General features: G+C 41.9%; 1 protein-coding gene across 7 annotated transcripts in view; it reads left to right on the forward strand.

Moving 5' to 3' along the window:
• RIMBP2 (RIMS binding protein 2) overlaps positions 1-15,049 on the forward strand; it is a 349,201-nt gene that overhangs the window by 299,749 nt on the left and 34,403 nt on the right. For all 7 annotated transcript variants that reach the window (XM_050923458.1, XM_050923459.1, XM_050923460.1 and 4 more), the window contains 3 exons: positions 6,631-6,782; positions 7,151-7,618; positions 12,893-13,042. In XM_050923458.1, coding sequence (XP_050779415.1) covers positions 6,631-6,782; positions 7,151-7,618; positions 12,893-13,042 — 770 coding nt within the window. The remainder of the gene's footprint in view (positions 1-6,630; positions 6,783-7,150; positions 7,619-12,892; positions 13,043-15,049) is intronic.

The following is a 15,049-nucleotide window of genomic DNA, read 5'->3' on the forward strand; positions in this document are numbered from 1 at the left end:
CACATTGCCTTGTGCTTAATTCAGCCACTTTTTATACTTTGATTCTCCATTTAGTTTGATCAAAACTTCAGGAAGCAGTTCATTGGTTTTAAAAAATAGCACTATTTTCATCACTTTTAGTAGATATTATTGTGTAATTCAATTAGTGGCTAAAGAAAGTTGCCATTTCATTAATAGAAAAGGACAAAATTCTGAATGAGATTGGAGGGGTTGGCAGAGAGGGAAACAAGACCAAGGAAATATCTGTGATAGTGAAGATATCCAGAGATGGACAGTAGAAAACAACTGGAGATTTGGAAAGATGTCCACCTGAGAAGAGATTGAAAAGATTGGAAATGTTTAATCTAGAGAGGAGACAGTAAAGAGGTGATATGATAGAGGTATCCAGAATGGTGATTGATATAGAGCAGATAAATTGGGCATTCCTATCAACCCTTTCTTTTAATCCAAGAACAGCCCATGAAACTGAAAGGTTATTTAAAACAAACAAAAGGAAATAATGGTGTTGCTTTTGGATTATTTTTTTATATACACAACACGTAATCAGCTGGTGGGACTCACTGTCACAAGCTGGCAATGAGGCCAAAGTTTTAGCTGGATTTTAAAAGGAATTAGACATTTGTATGAGGACTCATACACGAACACACATGATGCAGCAAAAGCTAGCCACTTGCTGTCTTGAACTAGGGAGAAATATCTGCTATGGGAATCGAGGATATTTTGTTTCCTGTACTTTTCACCTTCTCCCTTTGCAGAGACCTTGAAAAAGTGTTGATTTAATTGATTTTTCTATTTTGACAAGAAGGTGAAACTGTAGCATAAACTGTAATGGAAATAAAAAGAGAACTGCAAAAATAATGCAACAGTTTTAAATCGGAGACAAACCAAGATGCTTATTGAGTAAGTTTCTGAAGTTACTGCAAGCGTCATGCACTTTCCCTGATCACCCACATTAAATATCAGCGAAGCATCCCTGGTGATCCACTAGTACTTGCATAACCATGGAAAATATTCCTTTTGGTTTATGTACTTGCTGGCAAGATGAGTTGGTGCTAGAATAAAGATATGCATCCTATCTATCATCCCACTACAGTTGGGAACCCCATTGCTTCAAATCCCCTTCTGCTATCTCCTGCCAACTGTTAAGAGTCACGCTTGTGTACAACAGAAGATGTTTACTGGCCTTGCACATTTGAATGACAACGGTTCCCACTGTGGATTTTTCAAACTGCCGATTGATAGCAATCCAGCGTGATCACCGCTTGCTTTTCCACTGTCAGTGCAGCTCTCTTTCTGGTGTCCCTGCGCTGAAGGGCTGGGACAAGCTCGGCACACAGATCCAGGAATTTGGCCTTTCACATCTGGAAGTTCTGCAACCTCTGCTCATCATCCCAAATCTGCATTATCATGTGATCCCATCACGCAGTGCTCATTTCTTGGACCCAGAAGCACCTGTCCACTATGTGGAATTAATCTGTGAATGCCCCCAACAACATGACACTTTTATTCGCTGCCTTCATCATTCATTCCTTGTCCTCTGGCAACTCGTGTTCATCACCAGATCACTGGTTGTAATGGTAGTTGTTGAAGTTCTGCAGATACAGGGGAATCATATTTCCTGTACTAGGAACAGTCATGAGAATTGGACTAAGCTGTGCAGAGTCCAGAGAGATAGCGAGGATAAAAAGCAGTGCATGAAACTAGGAATTTTTAAAAAGGCACAAAAATGATGGGCTAGAATAAATATGATGAGATGGAGAAAGTGGCATTGTGGGAACTTCACCCCCCGTTTCCAGAAATCCCTGGGTGAATTGCTAGTATCCTACAAAGCACTGCAAAAATCTCCCACAAGGCATTGCACCAGACTGGAATACCTACCCATGGTGCACCACATCTTCTGTTGCTGCAACAAGTTATTGTAAGGTGCTGTCTGTGCAGCATCAGTGCAAGCTGCCAAGTGCGTGGGCTTAAGTGACATGCAGCTGCTAACTTTTGTAAACTGACAGAACGTCAGATTACCACACTTTGTAGTGTAGAAACAGCCATAGGGACATGCTTAACTGTAAGCATGAGCATAATCCTTTTGAAGTCTGGGATTACAGACATGCTAAAGTTAGCCAAAGGTTTAAGTACTTTTCTGAATCAGGACCATGGAAAACTTAAAACGTGCAACCTATTGTAGTTGAGTCTTGATGTCTGTTACCTGTTACGTGAGCCATTCAGTTTTAAAAGTTGATCATTCACCAACTCATCCATACCCCGGATTGATGTGGCTAACTCATTCCCACCAGTCTGATGGAACCAGTTTAATGTCTTATGCACTGAGGTGGTGACTAGCTGCCTGATTTTCATGTGCTGGGTACCCCAGTTTCACAAAAACTTCTTGTGGAGTTATAAGTGCGCCTCTTAAAAGAATGCCCTGGAGGTATAAATTCTGTGGTGTTTGTATTAGGGCCTGTGAGGTTATTAAATATACTTAGCTGAGATAACGCTCTCATAAGCCACATGTTCCTCAGCCTTTTGCAAACACAGCACTTATGATTAGTTAAAGACAAAGCCCTACAAAGTGGTCATTTAAAACTCAGGTTTCATGACTAACTGCCGTCTGCATGGAGAGAGCCTTTGCTATGAATTAGTACAAGTCTCAAGAGGTTCTTTGGGTTGTGATGGACTGACATGAAAACTGGACAGCTCTCCTTTGCCTTGCTGGCTGAGCTGTAAGGAATTGACTTGCACTGGAGGAGCTGAAATAGTCGCTGCATCTTTCAGTGAAAAATTTTCCTGTTCCCCTCTCCTCTACTCATCCGTGGTTTCCCGCGAACTGGAAGTTTGTCTTGCACTTGGACTTTGCTCACAGGAGCACTACAAGCAAGCCCCGTTGTAGTCAGAGAACCACCTTGTTAACCAAAAACACAGGAGAAAAGATGCAGCATGGATCGCGCCACATTTATTTTTACAAGGGTGGGAGTGAGATGAGGGGCTGTTAGTTCGTTCTGACCTTACCTAAGCAAAGCCCCCTCCTGCCTATAATGGCTGAACTGTAACGAAATGGCTACAGTGTACTGATACCCTTAGAGGATAGAACTTGGTAACATCGATGGCCCTGTTGGCTTCTTGCAAGAAGCTTCCTAAGACCATGTTTTACCTAGTTTACAGCTTCATCATTTTCTTTTCTCTAAAAACAAATGCCCACAGTAATAATATGTGCTGGTTCTTGTGTTGCCTTTGATAGATGAATTGAAATTGGTTGTACTAAGTTCTATGGCAAAAAAAAAGAAATCTGCAACTATTCAGCTGTGTCCTCCACCAACAATTCCAGAAAGATGGGAGTGGCCGCAAGTCACCCCCGCTTTGAAAGCTTTTTAACGTGCTAAACTTACTAGAATTTGACAGTTAAATTAACACAACAGGCTATATGAAATATAGATGAACTGACAATCTCCAGGATATTTTTACTTTGGGTTTCCAGCCCACACGGGGCTATTTATAGTAGGTTCAATAGTGTGTTTGAATTAGGGATGTACTGAACATGCTAGTAGGTTAATGTATTTTCAGTACCTTAAGAGGCTGTTTTGGTTTAATTTGTTTTTCCAATGGAGCGTGGCGGCTTTGAGCCTCATTCTCATTTACACTGAGGCCCCTTCCTGCCACACTGGTGGAGTGAATTAGGGTTATGCTGACTTTTATGGCCCCTTTGCACAATGTGAATGAGAATGTGGCCCTTTGACAGTCTCACAGTCAAGCTGAGTAGTGGGAAGTTGTGGAGCTGATTTTACCTTGGAGGCTGGAGGCATTTGGGCAGGCAGAATCCTTCTGTGGAAGAATGCTCAGGGGCGGATCTTACATCTACTTTTTGAGGTGTAGCAACAGCTCCACTCAGTGTGGCGGGTAGAGGGGTCAAGCCCCAATCCAGTAACGCCTCCTTCTGGGCACAGGGTGTGTTAACGTTTCCCTTGAACTCAGGGAAAGCAAACAGCAGGATTCAGCCTGCCCCTTTCATCCTCTGCCCTTCCCTTTGGCCCCTCCAATACACAGCCTTTCACAAGGGGAAATTACAGTCTGTCCTCAGCCATAATCTATCCCATCCTTTATAAAGCCATAGCCCCATGTCCTTGGATTTGACTGGCATTCTGTGTGTCTCTTGACACAAGCTTTCTTCTGAATTTCTGCATTCACCATTATTATTGTTTTCTCTACAAATGAAACCATGATTGTGTCCAAAATGGCAGGTAATATTAAAAGTTATTCTTTGCATAATAAAAATGACAGTAAGTAGCACATATATTATTTTTAAAATGAAGCTGTATTCTGTAAGGTGTATTACTCAAGGGATTTCTGCAGGCAAAGGACTCCCATGTTGTATTTTTCTCAGCAAGACGCGATCTGATACAGTGCATGATGCTTCTGAATTTCATGCAATAGCTGGTTTGAAATGTTTTCCTGTCCTCCTCCCTTGCAGTTCTCCCACAATACTCAGTAAGCGGAAAAGAAATTAGTAATATTTGCAGTAAGATGGTGTCTAATATAGACACTATCCCAGCCCTTCCTTGCAGCAGCCTTCCAGGTATCACCGATGCAGAACAAAGGACATGTTATAATGTACAGTAGAACCTCAGAGTTAAGAACACCAGAGTTATGAACTGACCGGTCAACTGCACACCTCATTTAGAACTGCAAGTATGCAATCAGGCAGCAATAGAGACCCAAAAAAAAAAAAGCAAATACAGTACAGTGTTAGCATAAACTGCTAGAGAACAGGGAAAGCAATATTTTTCTTTTGCATAGTAAAGTTTCAAAACTTTATTAAGTCAATGTTCAGTTGTAAACTTTTGAAGGAAGACCCATAACGTTTTGTTCAGAGTTATGAACATTTCAGAGTTACAAACAACGCTCATTCCCAAGGTGTTCCTAATGCTGAGGCTCTACTGTACCGCAAACACTAGGGTAAATCACCTGGGCGAGTTGTTTCTGCTGGTAATTAAACTAACACTAGTTTACTGCTGATCTTGCGAAGGGTAAGGTGGGATGAGATCAGGAAACAGCTGTGTATCAGCCTCACTGGTTCAGAGCACTGCTGAAATGGGTCTGTTTCATTGTAATTTAGCTGTATTTAGCAAATATCTCAAGAAAATTGTGGTCTGCAGGGGGCCTGCTTCATTTTCTACCACCAGCACCTCCTCCTCATGTTTCGCTTCTACTGGTGGTGCTTTGAAATTTCAAAATCAGCTCCCAGTACTCAGTGTTCTGTACTGATCTGTGTCTCAGAGGCATGGCCTGAGGTAGTCTGTAGCCAGTTGTAACCGGTTTCCATCACATTGTGACAAAGTTCCTCCTTTACCTTGGTGGGTCCTGCGCTTATTGGCGGATTTGCTCACCTCAGTGATCTTCCCCTTTGGTGGAACCCACAGTCTGGGTCAACTCCTCCTGTGTCTGATCAGGAGTTGGGAGGTTTGGGGGGAACCCGGGCCCGCCCTCTACTCCGGGTTCCAGCCCAGGCCCTGTGGATTGCAGCTGTGTTTAGTGCCTCCTGTAACAGCTGCATGACAGCTACAACTCCCTGGGCTACTTCCCCATGGCCTCCTCCAAACACCTTCTTTATCCTCAGCACAGGACCTTCCTCCTGGTGTCTGATAATGCTTGATTGTCTGATAATTCCTCAATCCTCCAGCAGCACACCCTCTCAGTCTCAGCTCCTTCTGCCTCTTGCTCCCAGCTCCTCACACACGCGCTTCCTCTCCTCTGGCACCTCCCCACCTGACTGGAGTGAGCTCCTTTTTAAACCCAGGTGCCCTGATTAGCCTGCCTTGATTGGCTGCAGGTGATCTAATCAGTGTAGCTATCTCCACTGCCTTCTAGAAAGATCGTAATTGGCCCCAGGTGCCTTGATTAACCTGGAGCAACTGCCATTTGGTTACCACGGTACTAGGGATTTGTTTAGCCTGGGGCTAACATACCTGTTCCTCAGTACTTTACTGTAGCCATCTGGCCTTGTCCCATCACAACACTAATGTGGCTCCTTGACAGTTCTCCCACCACCCTTTATATTTACCTCTCCCCACATTCAAAAGAATTGAAGCACTTGTACAAGAGCTAGGGGAAAGGTAAATACAGGACGAGAAACAATGTATTTTCCTTTCATTTTGTGATTAAAATAACCTAGAGGGAGCAGGATCTGGTAAGTAGGTCACTAGGCTGAGAGGCAGCAGATTCTAGGTTCAATTCGTGACCTGCTCTGGGATCTGGGTAAGTCGCATGACATCTCAGTGCTCTAGTTTTCCCTTCTGTAAAATGGGGCTAGTGATATTTAGCTCTCCTTTGTTAAAGTACTTTGAGAATCATGGACCCAAATTAAAAGTGATGGATTTGACCCATATATTTTCCTAATTATTATAAAAAAAAAAGCAAGGAAAGCATGTCTGGCTAATGAACTCAATACAAACCTTTCCCACGATTCAAGGTACGAGGAAAATTAGCCCTGTTATGTATGAAAATGTATCTTTCCTATATGCAGACAGGGTGATAAAAAGTCCGCAGTCCTCAAGAATCACAGCAGACTTCGAAGTGGTCCGTCTAGTTTAAAGCATGAAATGTAAAATCATTGAATGGTAAACAAGGCTTTTGTTCTTCTAGGTCCTCCAGCTCCACCTCAAGATATTACCATACAGGCTGGATCGACACCAGCTACTATACAGGTGTCCTGGAAACCACCAACCCTTACATCCACAGGGACCTCCAACGGAGCAAATGTTACTGGCTATGGTGTTTATGCAAAAGGCCAAAGGGTAAGCTTTCTTTTACTTGTTACAGTGGTCAGCAGCTATAGATGTGCAGTTAGCTTAACAGGTAAAGGCAGCAGTTCATGGTTTGCCAAGTTGTTCTGGGTTTCACTGCAGCTATTTTGTCACTTCATTATTTGCCTAGTTTGTAAGTTGGCTATGGAGTTCCTGTATGTAAACTCATCGGGAAGACATAGCTCTTCAAACAAGCCTAGCTGAAGTGTTACAGCTAATTGGTGCAAATTGATACAGCCCTGCAGTGCTGATTATTGCAGCCAACAGGCAACACTTTTCAAGAGCATAGGAAGCCTTTCATGGTGGCGATGGGAGGAAATGTCTTTTCACACTTTTAAGATGCATGTTTATGTGTTCAGGTGGCAGAGGTGATCTTTCCAACAGCAGAGAACACCTTCGTGGAGCTAATGAGAATACGGAATGTAGAAGCTAAGGAAGTTACCGTGAGAACACTTTCTGCACAAGGGGAATCTGTGGACTCTTGCGTTGCTGCCATTCCACCTGACCTATTGGTGCCTCCAATCCCTCACCCTCGGACTGCTCCCAAATCGAAGCCATTAGCAAGTGCCGGGGCCCCAGATACCAAAGATGAACATTTAGGTCCACGTTCAAAAATGGATGAGTCGTGGGAGCAGACTCGTTCAGCATCTCCCATTCATGGACACACATTGGAGCCTCCTGCCCCCAACTTTCAAAGCCCGCTTCAGGGAAGGAGGTCTCCCTCGCCTAATCGAATACTCCCTCAGCCACAAGGCACACCCGTCCCGAACACTGTTGCTAAAGCCATGGCAAGAGAAGCTGCCCAGCGTGTTGCAGAGAACAACAGGGTAAGGCAAACTCTTTCTTACACCCTGTCATATAGAGAGGCTTGGTTGCAAATCATTTAGGGAGGAAAAAAGGTAGATCACCTTTTATATTAAAGTTCCATTTATAAATACTTTATAAAGGGTTAATAACTGATTAATAAAAAGTTAATCAATTGTTGTAGAGTCCATTAGGTTTGTAGGTTATTTAAGGGGAAAAAAGCAAATACAGTACAGTACTGTGTTAAAAGTAAACTGCTAAAGAAAAGGGAACGCAACGTTTTTCTTCTGCATAGTAAAGTTTCAAAACGTTATTAAGTCAATGTTCAGTTGTAAACTTTTTAAGGAACAGCCATAATGTCTAATATGTCTCATAACTATGTCTAATAACAATCTATAGCTCTGTCTACTGATGTGCTTACAAGCACCTAGAACATCATATCTGTACAGGGAATCTGATGTGAATGAAATCTATTAAATCTAAAGCTTACATAATTTATTAAACCTTTTATAAACCAGTTATAAATTCTACACTAATATAAACCGTGACCAGAATCTACTCCCAGATGTTTGAATGGATACGCTGACCATAAAGCACAGAGATTCATAGATTCTAGGGCTGGAAGGGGCCTCTAGAGGTCACCGAGCCCAGTCCTGTGCCCTTATGGCAGGACCTGTAGACCAAATACTGTCTAGACCATCCCTGATAGACATTTGTCTAACCTACTCTTAAATATCTCCAGAGATGGAAATTCTTCAACCTTCAGGCAGTTTATTCCTGTGTTTAACCACCCTGACAGTTAGGAACTTTTTCCTAATGTCCAGTCTAAACCTGCAGTTTAAGCCCATTACTTCTTCTTCTATCCTTAGAGGCTAAGATGAACAAGTTTTCTCCCTCCTCCTTATGACACCCTTTTAGATACCTGAAAACTGCTATCATGTCCCCTCTCAGTCTTCTCTTTTCCAAACTAAAAAACCCAATTCTTTCAGCCTTCCTTCATCGTTCATGTTTTCTAGACTTTAATCATTCTTGTTGCTCTTTCCTGTTCCCTCTCCAATTTCTCCACATCTTTCTTGAAATGTGGTACCCAGAACTGGACACACTACTCCAGTTGAGGCCTAACCAGTACAGAGTAGAGCGGAAGAATGACTTCTCATGTCTTGCTCACAACACACCTGTTAATGCATCCCAGAATCATGTTTGCTTTTTTTGCAAAAGCATCACACTGTTGACTCATATTTAGCTTGTGGTCCACTCTAACCCCTAGATCCCTTTCTGCCATACTCCTTCCTAGAAAGTCACTTCCCATTCTGTGTGTGTGAAACTGATTGTTCCTTCCTAAGTGGGACACTTTGCATTTGTCTTTATTAAACTTCATCCTGTTACCTCAGACCATTTCTCCAATTTGTCCAGATCATTTTGAATTATGACCCTATCCTCAAAGCAGTTGCAATCCCTCCGAGTTTGGCATCATCTGCAAACTTAATAAGTGTACTTTCTATGCCGATAGCTAAGTCATTGATGAAGATACTGAACAGAGCCGGTCCCAAAACAAACCCCTGCAGAACCCCACATGTTATACCTTTCCAGCAGGATTGGGAACCATTAATAACTACTCTCTGGCTACAGTTATCCAGCCAGTTTTGCACCCACCTTTGTAATGTGTTGTCCTTTGATCTCTTGCTGATAACTCCAAAAATTCTTAAAAATTGAAATACATTTTTAAAAAATCTGCTTTATTTTTGGCCAATTAGGTTAAACATTTAACTCCCCACACCATGTCACTTGGGCTTCTTACCACAGTTAAAACTGTCAATAACAAAATACTAAGCCTTCAGCCTCAAGGCTTGGGAACAGAGCCATCTGATCTGTAAGAAGAAAAATGTCTATGAAAGTTTGACCAACAAAGAGCTGTTATACAATAAGCCCTTGGAGCTCGCTAATGCTGAGCTCTTGCAGCTCACTAGAGAGAGCAGGTTGCAGAGTTGTGAGCCCTTTATTCAGTGAAATCACTGTGTTGGTTGCAATTGCAGGCTTAAAGAGTTAAGCCTCAAGAACACACATCAAGAGCAGTCTGGTTGAATATAGCATCTAAGAAGGAGAGTAGTGAGAGGTGACGTTTCATAGCTCGTGTTACATTCTAAAAGTATAAACACCCACGCACGTAGGGTTTGTTACCTCATCACTGACGCATCAGACAACACCAGATGTGAATAGGTAGTGCAGAACATTGTGTTCCTGTCAGTATGAAGGGATGATTCATTGCATTAGATACCAGCTGAAGCTCTGTAACCCCAAAGGCTAGCAGATTTCTTTCACTACCTGTCGCATCCAGTATGGATCTCCATAAGCTGCTGTTACTTTTGTGGGCAGAATTTGGCCCTTATGCAATAGCATCCCTGACGTAAACATCTAACCCCCCCCCCCAAAAAAAGGGCTGAATTAATGTGCTCATCTCGATGACCAATGAACCATGCAAGCAAACCCTTGGAGAGTGAGATGAGACTGGCACCCTGTAGCTGTTTCTTTCACCTTGCCCTCAAATTAATCTGCCTGGCAGTTGCAGGGCATTGCCCCGTGCAGATGAACTAGACAGTCTCAAAAATAAAACCGCCAAAAAACATACCTGAAAACATTTGATCATTTCCTGTTTCCTACATGGGGCAATTTCCCAAGACCCCAGCTTTTAAAATGTCAGGTGATACTCATATTTAATTAATTTATTTTGCTATTAATATCCTTGCTTGAAATTCCTTGTGAACTAATTAAATTAAGTTATTAGCATATGAATATGCTCAGTTTAGGCATAACTGTGCATGACTGTCATGTTGTTCTTTATGTACCATCCAACCTTGTTCTTTATAATGGTTTCTTTGTTTTGATGAATACTGTTAAATGATACAATGCTGCAGGGTCTTTGGGGCAATCTAGCCCCATAAATGCATTAGGCAATTAAATAAGACCGTTTCAGTGTTAAAGCAGTAATTAACAGCAGAAGGAGAGTAAAGTGAAGATACATCGTTTAGGGGAAAGGGCATACATTTGTGGATGAGATTTCAAAAACTATGGGCAGTCAGTGAGGCTGTTCTTCACAGCAGAGCTGCAAAAGAGAAAGCAGTGGTGCAAGGGCAGACAGGAGGATGAATGGAGTGATTGAGAAGAGGACAGAAAGGGACATTCCTTGAGGAGGGATGGTACAGGTATTATAGGCCCCAGTTCTGCAAAGCACTTAAACATATGCTTACGTCCATCTCTGTTCAGCAAAGCATTGAGGGATGTTTCATAGAAGTCAGAAGATGAACTTGTGCCTATCTGAGAAAAGTTGAACAAATGCTTACTTTTCAGATTTGTAAAGGTTTTTTTAGGCACCTCAGGTACCTGAATATCTTTAAAATCTGGACGTAAATGCTTTCCTTAAATAGGACCCTAACAACTAAGAGGGTAATTTAAAACTGCACACTGAAATGGGTGAGCAAACTAAGGTTCTGCTTCTGCAAATGCTTATCCATGGGCATAACTTGGCCCACCAGAATAAAGTCCTCTAGACCTCAGTGGAGCTACTCAGGTCCATAAAGTTAAGCCTTTGTTTGCAGGATTGATGTGTAAGTCAACTTAGCCCATTGGTTTATATTAACACCAAATATTTTCTCTTGTTTGACCTTATTTGACACAACACTGCAAAAAGCTATTAATGGTATGTTCTCTGGGTACCTCGTGCAACAAAAGAGACTTTTGAGCGCTACAAAATGAATGCAATGTGAGAAAAGCCACCTGGGCCAATAAACATTGATTAGCCTCCTTTTTCTTGATTTGTTTGTCAAAACAGAAGTGCACAAACCTTATCTGATTGACAGCTGAGCTCAGCTCATGAGAATGAGATTCTGTCCTAAATTTAAATTCTTAAGGGTGTTGGGATTTAGGGGTGGGGGAAGAAAACAAAATCACCAAACCCAGTTATATAATGACAAGCAAGTTTGGCTGCCAGTTGCATTACAGCTGATCCTTCTAAAAAGCAAATGGCAAATCAGAAAGAAGGGTCAGATGAGCTGGACACAAGGATATGTATTAGGGGAGCACAAGTGAGTCTATTTTGGATGGCTACTGGAATGAATGTAAGATAGATGGAGCAACAGTGATTAGCTAGAGAATGACCGCAGTGTAAGGGAAGGGGGCTGAGAACCTTTTTTTAGTTTTTGCAAAATCACTGATCTACATTCCAAAACATGTTTAATTAGATTCACGTTTGGATTAGTAATAAGTAAATCTTCAAAGGTTCAATGCCGGAGACTATGCAAAAGTTCAGGGTCTAGATTCCCACGGGGGTAAGCCAGCTTCTACCAGCAGCACCTATGGTACGTCGTTCTCAGTAGTGGAAATCCTCTTTGTACTGAGTGGCGGTGGTGTAAGCCGCTGAGCCCCCATGTACCTCTAACCAGAAAGCTGGATGGTGTGGACTGAGGAGGGCTTGTGGGTCAGCAGGATCTAATGATTGAGGGTAACATTCACCTTGGTGCAGAAGATCAGCACAGGTGATTACGCCTTTACAATAAGGAAGCTTTAGTGAGGTTTCAGTGGTGCACAGATATTGTGTGGTCCTCTGCATAGGGGTGAATTTCACCATCTGTGCATTGCCGAGGCAATTTCTGCCAATGAGACTCCTGTGGGATCCCCTAGAAGAGACTTAAAAAAGGATTTAATAGAAATTAAAAGAAGCCCATTCTGTTCTCCCCGAGAGTGAGTGCCCTATGGATGCAAAGTCCTTGGTTTTCAGGAAAGTGGCACATGCAAAAGGAGAAATTGTTCTCCACTTAGTCCTAACACACATGAGTTGAGGCACTGACTAGTAATGACCATAGGTAAATTCAACATATTCGGGGAGGAACTCTGATTTTTTGTCTTCTCTGAAAGCACAGTGCCTTCAACATCATGTTGAGACATTTCTTTCAGTAATGACTCAAGGAAAGAGCTCTACCTACTGCAACCCCCGCACCATTTCCTGGAACATCTAGGTGTTCTTCAGAGATTACCCAGCCAAGTACCCACCCAGCCTACGCTCACTTAGCTTGTGAAATGTGATGGGATTCTAGCACAAGGAGGTACATGCCAGTGAGCGAGACCAGTTAAAGGAACCAGAAGTTTATCATTTGAGTTCAAGCCATGGATATATTTAAATGTGCTCTTGAGGTGTCTTAGAGGCAACAGACCTGGAATCATTAACATCTCTTTGTTGGCTTGCTGGAAACAATGTAGGTGAAGGGGGGTGCTCGCGTTTCTTTACCATGTTGGTGTTTCGTCAGATGGAGAGAAGGAGTGTGTTTAGCGAAAGGAGTAATATGGCACATTATGCAAACTCAGATGAGGAGGAAGACGGCTACGATTCTCCCAGTGTTAAAAGGAGAGGGGCTTCAGTCGACGATTTCCTAAAAGGCTCAGAGCTTGGAAAGCAGGTAATTAATGTGACCTCGTTATAGTAATAAGGAGGGATGCAGGTCTGCAATGTATTGAAAATATTTTATGACGCTCAACACATTAACCACAGCACTATCATTCAGCTGACTGTCAAACCGATATGGTCTATGGCTAAGCAGCCAGACTTGTATGGAGTTAGATGAATAGGCTTTTCTACTCCTACAGCATTATACTGCCTTCTAGAAGCTGAATGTCTTTTTAATTGTCTGGCCTTTTGCTCATTATAAAGGCTGGTATGTTGTAAAAGCTGATATATGAATCTGTTTGTTACAACTAGCAACAACCTTAATAACTGAAAAAGAAGGTAAGTGGAGACATTTTTGAATCTGGGCTTTCTCTGCATTATGCCTTATTTTTACATCTATTAACCTGCTATAAGACAAAAAAGGGCTTGGAATTTTTTGTGTCATTTAAAAGCCATGAAATGTCATCCTTACAAGCAAGGAGCTAGCACAGTATGTCCCTTGCATGCTGCAGGAGGGAGAAAGATGCTGTCAGAAGAATTTCCTAAACCCGGTTTTCAGCCTCACCTACTGAAAACACTACAAGACCATTTAATTTTTTACTTTCAAGTGAGCTGAGCCCCCTATTACAACAAAGTAAAAATAGAGCTGGAACTTTTTCTTAGCCTATTACAATATCTTGTTGGCAGAATACTCCCAGTTCTGATATTGGGCATAATTAGAGATGTGTACCCTTTTATTTTATTTAAAGTGAATTTTGTAATGTGGTATTACACCATCATGGGTTTGGCTCTAGTGACGACAGTTTCAAGCTCAACAGAGTGAAAGTCACCTCTGCTACTTGCTTCAGATTTAGAATCTCTAGTAACACATAAAGACCAAAGACAGTGACCACACACACATTCACAAATACAAGGTCTAGTCTGTTTTACAAGTTTTATTTATGTTACACAATTAAAGTCAAGATTGCCCAAGCATATAGAAATTCTATTCAGACCTATACACAAGTTCCAAATATGGTTATACTCACATCTTCCTAGATAATGTTAGGGTCTGATGGGTCTCTCATGGGTTGATCATCAGTAGAGGGATGGTTCCTGCTGGAGTTTTCCCATAGGAAGCTCAGTTTTCCTAATCTGGGCACCCTCTTTCTATAATGTGATTCTGACTATATCTCATTAGCAGTTACACATGTCGTGCACCCTGCAGTTAGGGCATGTATTAGAAAAATGTGACTACCAGGTATCTTGTAAGCAAAAATTTACTCTTACTGTTAATTTTTCACATCATCACCCATTCCCGTAATCTTGTGGTAGGGCCATTTTTTGGTCACTTACTCATGTCAAGCGTTTCTTAAGCCAATGGCCTAGTGTGGCTAAGCTAAAATCTTACAGGCCTCAGCCTGTAGGTCTTGCATTTCAGCCCTGCTTACTTAGATAACTAATGCATACTTATCCCTTCTAACTACAGATCAAGCTTATGCTTCTATAATCCTACAATTTAACTCTATTTAGCATACAATGATTATACATGACATACCATGTTAGTTAATCGTAACATCACACAATAAATGAACAACAAACTAAAATCATTGGCTACAGATGAGTCCAAGCAGTGACCTTTGCTTTGCACACACAGGTTCCCTGAGTATTCTGAGATTTTGGTTCAGCTCATTATCAAGAGAGTGGCATTTGTAAGATATTGATATTGTTTTGGATTTTAAATCCCCTCGAAGATGTTTGACTTGGGAGGTTGGTTCCATCTGTAGAGGCAGTAGTTCAAATTTGTAGAACTCCTGCACTCAGGTTGCACCTACAAACTATATACATGCTCTCCAGACACATGTGCACGGTGCATCTGAGTCTGCAGCTATGGAAATTGTGTATTCAAAACACACTGGTACATGGAAGTATCTGACTGCACATGCAATTACCTGACTTGTGCAGCAAATAAGCGGTTTGCAGGCGAAATTTAAAGGTGCACCAGGTTGATTAAACCAATAGATATAATACAATTTAAAAT

Source organism: Gopherus flavomarginatus, chromosome 15 (assembly GCF_025201925.1).
Source record: "Gopherus flavomarginatus isolate rGopFla2 chromosome 15, rGopFla2.mat.asm, whole genome shotgun sequence".
NCBI lineage: Eukaryota > Metazoa > Chordata > Testudines > Testudinidae > Gopherus > Gopherus flavomarginatus.